The sequence below is a fragment of the Rosa chinensis genome, chromosome 7 (genome assembly GCF_002994745.2).
Source record: "Rosa chinensis cultivar Old Blush chromosome 7, RchiOBHm-V2, whole genome shotgun sequence".
Taxonomy (NCBI): domain Eukaryota; kingdom Viridiplantae; phylum Streptophyta; class Magnoliopsida; order Rosales; family Rosaceae; genus Rosa; species Rosa chinensis.
Window position 1 is genome coordinate 9,558,078 of NC_037094.1, and position 13,839 is coordinate 9,571,916.

The 13,839-nt window shown below is 39.9% G+C and overlaps 2 protein-coding genes across 2 annotated transcripts; both read left to right on the forward strand.

Annotated features, from left to right (window-relative positions):
- Positions 1-1,245: 1,245 nt before the first annotated feature.
- LOC112177116 (argininosuccinate synthase, chloroplastic) lies at positions 1,246-4,448 on the forward strand. Its single transcript, XM_024315323.2, has 8 exons — positions 1,246-1,399; positions 1,667-1,796; positions 2,160-2,208; positions 2,327-2,509; positions 2,758-2,832; positions 2,912-3,097; positions 3,609-3,697; positions 3,800-4,448. Exons 1-8 carry the CDS (start codon positions 1,333-1,335, stop codon positions 4,350-4,352), a joined length of 1,332 nt encoding a protein of 443 aa, XP_024171091.1. The 5' UTR covers positions 1,246-1,332; the 3' UTR covers positions 4,353-4,448.
- A 1,013-nt stretch (positions 4,449-5,461) lies between these two features.
- Positions 5,462-7,166, forward strand: LOC112179761 (probable adenylate kinase 7, mitochondrial). Its single transcript, XM_024318240.2, has 5 exons — positions 5,462-5,915; positions 6,087-6,230; positions 6,428-6,509; positions 6,664-6,704; positions 6,913-7,166. Exons 1-5 carry the CDS (start codon positions 5,556-5,558, stop codon positions 7,033-7,035), a joined length of 750 nt encoding a protein of 249 aa, XP_024174008.1. The 5' UTR covers positions 5,462-5,555; the 3' UTR covers positions 7,036-7,166.
- The last annotated feature ends 6,673 nt before the right edge of the window (positions 7,167-13,839 follow it).

Genomic DNA, 13,839 nt, shown 5'->3' on the forward strand with positions numbered 1-13,839 from the left:
TTGTATAGACAAAAGTCATATGTTATATGTCACTACGTAATTTGCAATATGCTTCAACTGTTCAACACCATCGGCAAACATTTGCAATATGCGTTGCCTCAGTTTCATATCAACAAGAAGTACTAGTTGTTGTTATTAGTAATGAAACTTGCAAACTAGAGAGATCTTTTCTATGATATTGTCGAACTACCTACTAATATCAAAATTTCGCGATATAGAATTAAAATTTATAGTAGTTGGTACAAAAATTTATTCAACACACTACCATTGCTTATTGCCATCTTCTACCAATTCCATCTCCTTTGATTTACCAAGTAGAAATGATGATTACTTTTTCCTAAAGGTGAATAATTTGATTGTTCTTTTTTTTTTTTTTTAAACAAACAATAATTTTGCAAACAAAAGACCCAAATAAATTTTAGGCAAAAATTACAAACAAACTGAAAAGAAAACCAAAACAAGCTATCCATCAAGGGAGGAAACCCTTCAAGAGAGGAGAATCCAGAAGGAAATCCTCCAACAGAGGAAAACCTAGCAACAGTTGCCAACATCGGCAAAAACTATCGCTCCTCCGAGTGAGACAGAGACATCACCAAACTTTTCAACAAGAGTCTGGAAAGAAACCAAATCACTCAATTGCACGAACGTTCAAGTTTAAAGTACTCCATCAATCAACAAAATTTCAAAACCATACAAAACATCAAACAACATCATTAGCATATCGCTAAGCAAAGAATTGCCTTGCATATTGTTAAACAAAGAAAAATGAAAAAAGAAAGAGGAATCGAGAAAGGCAGCAGCGGAATCACCGACGTATCGTTGTAAGATATACGATATGACACCGCTTTGATTGGTAACAAATTTTGGAAGAAAAATAATCTCTCTTGATTCCCTCTTCAACAATTGGAGGGGTATTTTGGTCCATAGACATTTTGTTAATTTTGGCCTAATTTTTTTTTTTTAATAATGGTAATTCCATTGATAATAGCGCATGTTAAGAAGGCCATTACATACTCACCCGCCAACACATAACAATGGCTAGAGCAAAGTTTCATGGAGGAGCCATAATAGTACATATGATAGACCAACTATATTCGAACTAATCGCTCACTTCAAAAGCGAGCCTATAAGCTATGGAAAACATAGCAAATAATAGACAAGCCAAACTACACTCGTTAGGTTTTTAATACAAGAAACTTATTGTAATTAGACAGAAGCTAAAAATATAGATTTGTCCCAAAAAAAAAAAAAAAAAACCCTGTATAAAACCCTGATATTAGACCAACCTCTCTCTCTCTCTCAGAGACGCTCAGAAGCTCTGTGACCGCCATTATGGCTCAGTTGAACACCACGTCCGCTTGCTTGCCCACCAACTTCGCCTTTCACGCTCCAAAATCAGGTCCATTTTATTTTTCCGAAACAAAATTCTGGAAGATCATTAAAGACTGAAATTTTTTGCTCAAGTTGTTCTGGGTTTGTTTTCACAGATTAAAGCTTTTGTCTTTTTGTCAATTTAAGGAGAAATTAGTAACACCCAGACAAGTAGATGCTTAAGGATTTAAAATGAGATTTCAAGCATTATATTTTAGATTGAGATTCACTCATCCATGCGTTCTGAGATTTTAAGTACTACATGCTGGATATTTACTCTTTGAGATTGGAGCAGCACTGCCCAGTTACAGTGAGACTGAAGTTGCTGGAACTACAAAGGAAAGAGGATTACGTGGCAAATTGAACAAGGTTGTTCTGGCCTATAGTGGTGGCTTAGACACGTCAGTCATTGTCCCATGGCTAAGGTATGCACTTTGTTTTTATAGTTACATTGACACCTGTAGTAAACATCAGCCATGCATATGATGCCTGCATAAGTGTTCAAAAGCACCAAAGGATAGTGAAGCAATACTAAGAACAGTTCTGCCATATTACAAAATAGAAATTTTCCTTTTTGGATAGTTCGTTCTGTGTGCTGCATATCTCCCCCCTCCTACTAAATTTGTTGCAAAATTGAGACACCATTACTTTACAATTAGTGTTAATGCTTATTGATGCATATTGCATATGTTGTTTCACATGTTTTCTCAGGCAGTTCACATACAAGCTTATACTTCTGAATCAATAGTTTGCCATTATTGATCTGTTCATTTACCTTTTACTTTCAGGGAGAACTATGGTTGTGAAGTTGTTTGCTTCACTGCCGACGTGGGTCAAGTAAGTTCGGTGAAGCAACATCTATTTCAGATTTATCTGATATTATTTCAAGCAATGAATTTTAAGGTGGTAATTGTTGGTTCTGACTTCCGTGCATTCCCTATTCTAAATATTTTAGGGTATAAAAGAATTGGATGGTCTGGAACAGAAGGCCAAGGCCAGCGGGGCTTGTCAGTTAGTAGTGAAGGATCTGAAGGAGGAGTTTGTAAAAGACTATATATTCCCTTGCTTGCGAGCTGGTGCAATCTATGAGAGGAAATACTTGCTGGGGACCTCAATGGCCCGTCCTGTTATTGCTAAGGTGATCTCCAAATCTCAGGCTATTATGTTGTTTCATTATATGTTCATTGCCTTTGTTGATTTCTACTTGCACAGCTGAAACAAATGAAAAGAATCCTTTTGGATTTAGTGATAAATGCATCTGCTCTTCCTTGAACAGTTTTCTCTGTTTCTGGTAGAGTTGAGTATAGGGTTAAGTAGCTAATTTTCAGAACTTTGCTGGTCATTTTGTTGTGGCATTGATATATCCATATGACATCCTGAAAACAGGCCATGGTAGATGTTGCCAAGGCAGTTGGAGCTGATGCCGTCGCTCATGGATGCACAGGGAAAGGAAATGATCAGGCATGTGTTGCACTTAAGCATTTAATATAACAACATCTCACTTGTTTTTCTTCTTACACTACCTTTCATGTCTGTTTAGGTTCGGTTTGAGCTGACCTTTTTTGCTCTCGACCCCAAACTCAATGTGGTGGCTCCTTGGAGGGAATGGGACATTACAGGTAGAGAAGATGCTATTGAATATGCTAAGAAGCATAATGTGCCTGTCCCAGTGACAAAGAAATCCATATACAGCAGAGATGGGAACTTATGGCACCTTAGTCATGAGGTAGTTTTTACAACTCTGTTTCAGTTTTGTTTTTGCTAATTCTGGATAAATGCATCTTTCGCTATAAAATCTTAGGTAATTGCACTGTTATGCCTAAGCTTTTATGACTGGTGCATATCTGCGCTTGTAATATTTGATGTCAGAACTTATTCGATACTCCCAGTTGATAGTTATGCTTGTCTTCCAGAGGACCAGTCTGAAGTTCTAGTTCCCCTTCCCTTTATGTCATAACCAATGATTAAAAAAAGTTGCAGTCTCCTGCAGACATTGGATATTCCCTGAACATTAAGGACATGAGTCTGTTGGTTAAGGGAGTTCTGAGTATGTTTGCTTGATGAGTAAAGGTATTAGGAGAAATGTATCAATTGATGCCTGCCCAAGTGAACTAGGTTACAACTTACAATTTTAAGTCTTTGGCAACAGTTTTTGGTTTGATAAAGTTGCTAGTGGAATCTTTTGGGTCATTTTGCTTGCTGTTTCAGTTCTAAATTTTACTCCTCTTTGATCAAAGGGTGATATTTTGGAAGACCCGGAAAATGAGCCGAAGAAGGATATGTTCATGTTATCTGTCGATCCAGAAGATGCACCGAATGAACCCGAGTAAGTTGCAGTTCAACTTTGTTTTACTTTGTGTGCCAAGTACATTTTCTTAGTTGCTAAAATAAAGAACATTTTCTTAAGCATGCTCCCATGTTCGCACAGGTATGTAGATATTGGGATCGTTTCAGGAATTCCAGTTTCAGTCGATGGACAAGAGCTTTCACCAGCGTCTTTGCTTACGAAGCTTAATGAGATTGGCGGAAGACACGGAATTGGTCGTGTTGACATGGTTGAAAACCGTCTTGTTGGTATGAAGAGCCGTGGAGTCTATGAAACTCCTGGAGGCACCATCCTATTCGCTGCTGCACGAGAGTTGGAGTCCTTAACTTTGGATCGAGAAACAATGCAAGTTAAAGACTCGCTTGCCCTCAAATATGCAGAGCTAGTCTATGCAGGCAGGTGGTTCGACCCACTTCGTGAGTCCATGGATGCATTCATGGAGAAAATCTCGGAGACAACAACGGGATCAGTAACTCTAAAGTTGTACAAGGGTTCGATCACTGTAACTAGCCGTAAGAGTCCATATAGCCTGTATAGGCAAGACATCTCTTCATTTGAGAGCGGAGATGTGTATGATCAAGCCGATGCAGCTGGGTTTATTAGGCTATATGGTCTCCCCATGAGGGTGCGGGCAATGCTTAAGGAGGGGATCTAGGTTCTTTTGTATTGTTTGTTGTTTGAACAGCTAAGAATTGAGTTCTATTTGGTATTTCGTATTTGTAATAATTTCTAGCCTTGACCAGCTTTAATATGTGCTGATTGTACATTTTGTTTTGTTTTTTTTCCCCTCTACATTCAACCAAAAATGACTTTCAACACTTGGACCAAAATTCAATTTTTACAAACGCCCAAAATCCTCTATAGACATCATATTAAATATGAGAAGTGAAATATATACTCTTTATCATTTTTTTTTTCATTCTCAAAAAAAAAAAAAAAATAAGAGTAGTGAAATATATAATCTCTATTTTACAATTCACATTTTTTTTTCATTTTTAATAATTTAAATATTTTTTTTTAGTTCCTTCAAAAGGATTTGTACTTAGCAACTTAAATTTTTGTATCTTAGAAAGAGAGTGTAGATTTCAATCTTCTTAAATATTTATCTTTACTGTTTGTACAAAAGTACACCTCTACTAATATTATTTATTTGCGAAAAGTCGAGCATTTCATTTTTTATTTATTGCAATGAAATTGGTCCACAATAATGGCCAATGCAACATTAAGATAACAAAAATTAAGATCCATAATCTGACCGTCAAAATCTTCTAGTCACAAGAAAGACAAGCTGGATAAATTTGAAGCATAAGTTCAGAACTAATAGTTTCAGGTGCCACTATAAAATAAGGCTGCACAAGCGCATCAAAATTTGAAACTACTCATTGCTTAGTTCATATGATAGTAAACCTCTGCTATCATTTTGTTCCTATGTTAGGATCTCCACGCGGATGTTTACAATTTTGTAGTCATACTAGTAATTTTGAGATCTCTCGAAAAGTCATGTATTTCTGTATTATTTGTTTTTTAAATCATAAAGTATGACATGTTATGTTATTTGCATTAGACGTGATAAGGATAATTCAAAATCGTAGTTTCGACCGACTATTATACTGGAAGACGAGAACTTAAAACCTCCGAACACGGCTGCTTACAACTTTACAAGCTCTTCATAAGGTTCAATTTAGTTAATTTCAAGAAATTTAGAGGGTCATCTTTGAAATTAAAAGAAAATGCAACTATTTATTAATTAGTTCCGGTTGATAGGTAGGCCCCACAGAAGTGGCGGGCACAGCCCATTGTACTCCCGCTCTAAACCGCTCCTCACTTCTTTCACTCTCCCTCAGACTCTGAGTCAGAAATGATCAAACTACGCCCTTTAATTTCCCCTGCCGCCGCCACCGCCGCCGCGCCGCCTCTACTCCGTCTTCTGCGGCTCACCCTGAGCCGACTCTCCTCCTCCGCCGCCGCGGCTCAGCCGATTCTCGATTACGACTACTACTGCCAGCTCCACCACGCGCCGCCACGCGATCAAGCTCCGTTGGCGGACGCGGCGGGCTCGGTTCCCGTGAGGGGAGTGCGGTGGGCGTTCATAGGGAGCCCAATCGCCAAGAGGCACGTCTACGCCGAGAGAATCTCCAAGCTTCTTCAAATTCCTCACATTTCCATGGCCACCCTCGTCCGTCAAGACCTTCACCCTCACTCCTCTCTCTACAGCCAGGTCAAAGATTCTTGTCTTGGTTAATTTTATCAAAAAGTCTTGAAATTTGGGTTTAGGGTTTTTGGTTTTATGATATTTGGGGTAGAGTTAATAGCTTTGTAAACAATGAAGGCACATTGGACATTTTTTTTTGTATTTTAGCTTTTGCATTTTTGTTGTGGATCGAATTAGATTGCGAATGCCGTGAATCGGGGGGAGATTGTGGCGGAGGAGGATATACTATTAGGGTTGTTGTCAAAGAGATTGGAAGATGGATATTGGAGAGGAGAGAGTGGATTTATACTGGATGGAATTCCTCGTTCCAAGATCCAAGCTGTAAGTGTTGTTGTCTTGGCCTTTGAATTGGTTTCTGAATCACAATTGTATACTGTGTGGAGTGTAGTAAAGTAATTATGGAATGTTCAACTTTAAACGAATGAATCTAGGCCTCAAAGTGTTGGTGTGTTAGTATGAAATATGTTGTTAGATAAGGTGATGTTGTTAATCCAGTTTGCTGTTTTCTTTCATTTCAGGAAATTCTTTCACAACTGGTTGAGATTGATCTAGTGGTGAATTTCAAATGCACAGAACATTGCTTGGTGAAACACAAAAGAGGTAATATCTATTATTTCATTGCAATCTAATATTCTAATCAGTCTACCAGGTTGGCAGGTTATTGCATTAAAACTTATATTACCAACACCTTAGTGTCACGGTTAACACAAGTATTACCTTGCCACAAGTTTGACATTCTCCACTGCTTATGCAGAAGCTGCCTGGAGGGAGAAACTCCAAATCTTTGCGGAGCAGGTAGTCCTCTTGTCTAGGAACTATAAAGACCATATGAACTACTGATATCATTAAGTGATGTACTAAAATATGGAGGCTAACCAACTGTCTTGTGAGCTTTGATGTATTGGATAGTGGTAGCATCACAGCCAAACTATGTTATATGTTGTGATTATAAAAGTAAAATCGGGGATGAGTGGCGTTAACATTTTCTGTTTTCTCTATCCAGAGTAAGCCACTAGAAGATTACTACAAGAAAGAGGAAAAGCTTCTTGACTTTCAAGTCAGTAGTGCACCTGGGGAGACTTGGAAAGGGCTCTTGGCTACTCTGCATCTACACTCTTCACTGTAGTCCTTGTCTATAGGTTTGAACTTATGTATATAAGAAGTTTGCAAATTGCAGAGTCGGATGCAGTCTCCTGTATCAGCACAATTTTGTAATATACCAGTTATATAAAAATTAAACGGATTTTTGACAATGAAGAGTAGGAGCCAAATCAAATGGTTTTTTGAGATATTCACAATGAGGAGTGGCAGCACTCAATTGCTGTTTTACTGGTTCCTTCTTCGTCAACTACTTTGGTGGGCACATCGTTGATGCAAACTTGTGGTTCAAATCCTTACCCTTTGTTCGATTAAGTCCTTTGTTTCCGTCCATCAAGAATCAATTTGTTCTCAAGAAAAGACTCTTCTCGTATGCTAGTTATATCTGGTGTTACATCAATCAGTAGTGCATTCTTCCAAGTGTCGCATTCTTTTGCATGAAGTTTCATTTCGTATGTCTGCGAACTATGAAGATCGTATGAAACAGTGATCGTTATAGAGTTTAGACTTGAAATAAATATATAAACCGTGCAAATTTCCGAGTTGGATGGAGTCTTCTGTATCAGCACAACTTTGTTTTACAGCCAATTGTATGGCAAGCACTCTTCTAGCAACTTCTCCGGTATCAAGAAGAGTATATGATAACAGGATAATCAAAAGCAGTCTATTTTTGTAGACAACCACATGTAGAGACACCTTTTGTCCTATTGTTTTTCTACAGAAGACTTTGTTGGGTTTGGTGCCTATCCCCCCTTGGTGGAGATATTTTGCATGGCATGAATGCATGATATTAATTGTTTGTGCATTCAAGTGACAACTTATGCATGGAAAATTGGTGCATGGTCAAGTGCATGCATTGGGTATAAATGCATGGTCAAGTTGATGCATTGGGAATACGTGCATGGTTAAATTCATGTATTGACCTTTTTTAGTCTTCCTAGGGAGTTAATGTGGGAGATAGGTGGTTGATTCATGAAGGAGCATTGATGAAGTGAGTCTAGAGACTTCTATCAATGGTATAAATATATGAAGCTTGTGTGGAGGCAAGCAGAGGAGAGGTCTAGAGCAACTCTAAGGGTCTTTGTGTATAGAAGCAAAGTGAGTTGTGTTCAAGAGTGTGAATAGCTCTTGGGGTAGAGTGATCTTCTAGGTTGAGAGAGGGTGTACAAGGGGTATCCTATTGGATACAAGGGCTTGGGTTGGGGCGGTTGGGCATAAACTTGAGTGGTGTAATCTTGTACTTGTGTAATTCTCTCATTAGTGAAGGTGAAACTCTCCGAGGACGTAGGCAAGGATATTGGCCGAACCTCGTTAAATCTTGTTGTCTTCTTGACTTGGTTTTTTCTTCTTTCTATCTCTATTTCTAGTACTTGCGTGGCGGAGGGATTAATTTCCCTAACAGACTCTACTTGAAGAAGTATATTCTACTATACGGTTGCTTATCAAATATTTGCTGTTTTTCTGGAGTTCCTTTTTTTTTTCTTTAGTTAGACGTTGTAAACAACTTAGTTCTTTCGAGTGAGGATGCTTAAATAATTTTCTCACAATCTTATATGTTAGTTTATTTTTGGTCATGATCAAATCATTTGTAAGTAACTTTTTTAACTTCCACGACTTAGTTTAACTTAAAAGGAAGAGAATTAAGAGTTCTAGAAACTAAATTTGCCAATGTAAATCGCATGAATGAATCATCAATAACTCCCATAACAAATTACTCATTTTGATCAAGACCCGCCATTATTATGTTCTAAAATATAATGTAGAGATCATCGATCCAATATTTTATATAGAATGCTCATTTCATGAAAACGTTTCTGTTCTTTTGAGACCCAGCAAACTTTTATGATGAATCAAATAATTTATGCCATCATGAGATTTTAAAGATTAGCGGGTATAATTTTTTCAACACTTCTGTTGTGGAGATACCTTCTTGGACCTAACATTCACCATTATTTTACAACATTTTGCAAATGAATATTTTGTGTCATTTTAACAATTTTCTAAGTGTACTTGCATATAAAAGTGAGATGAAAATTGTTATTGTATATAATTCCAAACTAGTTAATGTTCCACGGTTCCACCGTTAAATTACTCATCAGTAATGCAACTATATACTTATTTTCAACCCATTATTGCTTTTTTAGGCTATAAAATGTTGGAGGAAATTAAAAAAATTGATGATAAATGCACAAGGAAACAGCTAAATTAAAGAAGTGTTGACACCAGTCCTACTCCTACATGCTGTCTCTGTGGATCTTTGGGCCTTTTCCGCTTCAGGGGCTAACACTTCTAGGACTTTCCTATTCGTCTTCCACTTTTTCTCTGCGACAAAGAAGGCTTTGACATAAATTAAAACGACAAGCTCGACAATTAAAACGACAAGAACCGGAAGGCTTTGACATAAATTGTGCCATTTTACGACTTTCTTTTCTTTGCTTTTCAGTACAAACTTTTGGTGTCTACTTGCTTATTTTTATTATCAGATGTTACTTAGTATAGCATCTCTGCTGACGTATAAAGATCTTAATAACAGTAACTCTCCACCAAGAGACAAAGCATGCTCTCTGTCCTCAAAAGTACAAAGTCACCATCTCCCATACATTGAGAATGAAGAAGACGACAAGGTGTTAGGAGCTCAAGACCACACCACCAAGGGACAAGACGTGCTTCACTTGTGATTCTTTGTCTCCTTGTCTCTATTATTGTTGTATAAATAGTTTTCTAATGTACAAAGCAAATCAAGCAAAGACAAACACATTTTTAACCTTTATCTTCTTCAAATTCCTTTATGGTATCAGAGCTTCAGCCGAAAGGCATCTGATCCATCTCTCTCAATCCAACTAACTTTTCTTTTGCTTCAATCCAATTTCAATGGCTCCCACTGATGTACCCATCTCTCAAAATCCCCCTCTTCCCACCCAACTTCTTCTCTCACCAGAAATTGCTTCGCACCTTCTCTCTGGCTCCTCCACACCAAATCATGTCAGTAACTTCATCCCACTCAAGCTCACAAAAGAAAACTATCTTATGTGGAAGGACATCACTACCATTGTGCTTCAGAACTACGAGATGTACGGCATGGTGGATGAATCTGAACCCTGCCCACCCCAGTTCATCAACACTGATCTCAATCCAGCCTACACTAAATGGGTCAAGAAAGATCGTACCTGTCGAATTTGGCTAATTGCTTCCCTCTCTGAGTCTGTCCTGCCTTTCACAGTCGGCTCTACCTCTGCAAGGTCTCTCTGGCTCACTCTTGAGCGGCGACTTTCTACCTTGACCAGATCTCATGTCCTCCAATTGAAGCGACGGATTCAGACCATTCAAATGGGTAGCCTCTCCATCACTGACTATCTACAGCAAATAAAGACGGTTGCTGACGCTCTTGCCGCCGCTGGAGCACCTCTTGATGACAGCGACCTTGTCGCCCATACTCTTCATGGTCTCACTGATGACTATGATGCCTTCACTACCTCTATTCGTGTACGGTCTGATCCTGTGACAGCAGATGAGCTTCATGGCTTACTTTTAAGTCAGGAGATTGAAATTGCACATCGGGTCAATCCCACCTCACTTCTCCAGCCCAACAACAATAACTCTCAAGCCTTTACTGCCTCTACTTCATCAAGGCCCAGAACCACAAACCGTGTTCAAAATCTCAACTCTCGTTCTACCAACTTCAGAACTCGTTACCCCAATAATGCTTTTCGCTTCACCAGCTTCCATAATCGTCAGCAAACTCAAGCCCCTTTACTTCCCACTCCTCCAAATCCCCTCCCACCTTATCCTGAGCACCAACTTGGTCCTCATCCAAACTCTCGCCCTAATTTCCGTCCTCCTCGCTGCCAGCTCTGTGGACTCAACAACCACCGTGCCCCGGATTGCTTCCACCGCTACAATCATACCTATCAAGGCCGTCTCCCACCACCCCGACTTGCAGCAATGATGGCACCCACCTACCGAGCACAAGCTCAAACTCCACGATCTGATGCTATGACCTCCCACACTCCTGAAGATCAGCTTGATTCATCAAGCTCTCTGTGGTATCTTGACAGCGGTGCCACCAACCATATCACTGCAGATCTTAACAATCTCAGCATCCACACCCCATACAATGGACCCGACACAGTAACCATCGGTAACGGTGAAGGTTTGAACATTCAAAATACTGGCTCTACTCTTGCTAAACTCCCTTTCTCCAACTCTTCAATCAAGTTGACTAATATTCTCCATGTTCCACACATTACTCAAAATCTCTTATCTACAAATCGCTTTCTTCATGATAATAACTGTGCACTAATTCTTACTCCCTCTTCTTGTGCTATTAAGGATCTTCGAACGGGTGCGGATATGTTTCGCGGCCGTTCTAATCCAGCCGGCCTATATCCTATTCGTCTCATCACCCCATCTCCGCGATCAACTCCATCAGTTCTATTCAGTTCTGCGTCATCATCATTGTGGCACCAACGCCTTGGTCACCCTTCATCTCAGAATCTTCACCGCATTCTCTCTCGTCATCAGCTCAAAGTCTTACATTCCAGCTCCTCCACTTTATGTTCTGCTTGTCAATTAGGTAGAAAAACTCGGTTGCCTTTCTTTAAATCAAGTTGTACTTCAACCGGCCCATTACAAATTTTACACTCTGATGTATGGGGTCCGGCACCTATTTCCTCTGTTAGTGGTTTCAAGTATTATGTGATTTTCATTGATGACTATTCTCGTTTTACTTGGTTGTTTCCATTGCGATACAAATCTGAAGTCTTTCCAATATTTCGAAACTTTAAAAATCTTGTCGAAAATCAATTTGATGTGCGTATCAAAACTCTGCGGTGTGATAACGGTGGTGAATATACTAGTGCAGCTTTTCAATCCTTTCTTTCCAGTCATGGAATTACCCAACAATTTTCTTGCCCACATACTCCAGAACAAAATGGCATGGCAGAAAGAAAACACCGCCATATTATTGAACTCACTCGAACCTTGTTTGCACAATCCTCTCTACCATTCAAATTTTGGGTAGAAGTGGTTCAAACATCAGTTTTTCTAATCAATAGATTGCCTGCATCTTCTTTGAACTTTGATTCTCCATTCCAAAAATTGTTCCACAATGCCCCAGATTACTATTTCTTAAAATCTTATGGGTGTGCTTGCTATCCATGGCTAAAACCTTACTCCTCTCACAAATTTGATTCTCGGAGTCGTCGTTGTGTCTTCATTGGCTATGGAACCCAACACAAAGGATATCGTTGTCTCGACCCGGTTTCTGGCAAAGTCTACATATCTCGTCATGTCACTTTTGACGAAAATACATTCCCTTTTCAAGAACCCAGTCTACAACCCCCCTTCCACAATCCCATCTCTCACTCCCAACCTACTTCAACATCTGTTCCAAGCATTCTTCCTTTACCTCCACTCCCATTACCCACGCCCATAATAACTCCATCTCCCCCACTTCCTTCTTTGCCCACTACTCCGACTGTCCACACTCCTTCTCCTCCATCATCTTCACCACCACCACCTCCACCACCACCTCCTTTGCCAATTCGGAGACCACGTCCACCTGCCGGACCTCCGACTCACAATATGCAAACTCGTTTAAAATCTGGTATTTCTAAGCCCAAAGCCTTTATCACCAAACACCCATTCGTCGGAGTCATGCTTGCTTCATCACCTCCACCCAAGATTCCCAACACCTTCCTTCAAGCCTCTAAGGACCCAAATTGGGTTGCTGCCATGAAAGAGGAAATTCATGCTCTTCACAAAACTTCTACCTGGACCCTTGTCCCTCCTCATTCATCTCAAAATCTTGTTGGCTCCAAATGGATTTTTCGCATCAAACAGAGAGCTGATGGCACCGTTGACAGATATAAGGCCCGTTTGGTTGCTCAAGGTTTTCACCAAAAGGCTGGGCTTGACTATTCTGAAACCTTTAGCCCAGTTGCTAAGCCCACCACCATTAGGGTACTTCTTTCCATGGCAGTCCAATATGATTGGCCCATTTCTCAATTAGATGTGTCTAATGCTTTTCTTCATGGACACCTTCAAGAAACAGTTTATATGGCCCAACCTCCCGGTTTTGTTGACCCTCAACGACCGGATTATGTTTGTCAACTTCACAAGTCCCTTTATGGACTCAAGCAGGCCCCACGGGCCTGGTATGAGGAATTGCACCAATGCTTATTATCTTTAGGTTTTTCCTCTTCCACTGCAGATTCTTCTTTATTTGTGAAAGTTGATCACCACATCACGTTTCTCCTTGTGTATGTTGACGACATCATACTCACTGGTAACTCCCCCACCTTTTGTCAACAATTAGTTGAACAACTCAATACCAAATTCGCCATGAAAAACCTTGGGCCTCTTCATTACTTTCTTGGTCTTGAGGTCATTCGCACCTCCCATTCTCTTTTTCTCCATCAATCCAAATACACCTATGATCTACTTGCCAGGCACAAAATGCTTGATGTCAAACCCACTGCCACACCAGAGAGCTCCATTAAACTTGACAATCATTCTGGAGAACCTCTCTCTGACCCAAGTGCTTACCGTTCCATGGTGGGTGCACTTCAATACCTCACATGGACACGACCCGACATTGCTCATGCCGTCAGCCAAGTCTGCCAACACATGCACCATCCCCGCAGCACTCACTTGGTTGCTGTCAAGCGAATTTTTCGCTATCTCAAAGGTACACCAAACCATGGTTTAACCTTCACTAAAGGCCCTTTCTTGCTCACTACCTTCTCCGATGCCGATTGGGCAGGGTGCCCCATTGATCGTCGTTCAACAACGGGGTATTGTGTCTTTTTGGGCAACAATCTCATCTCATGGA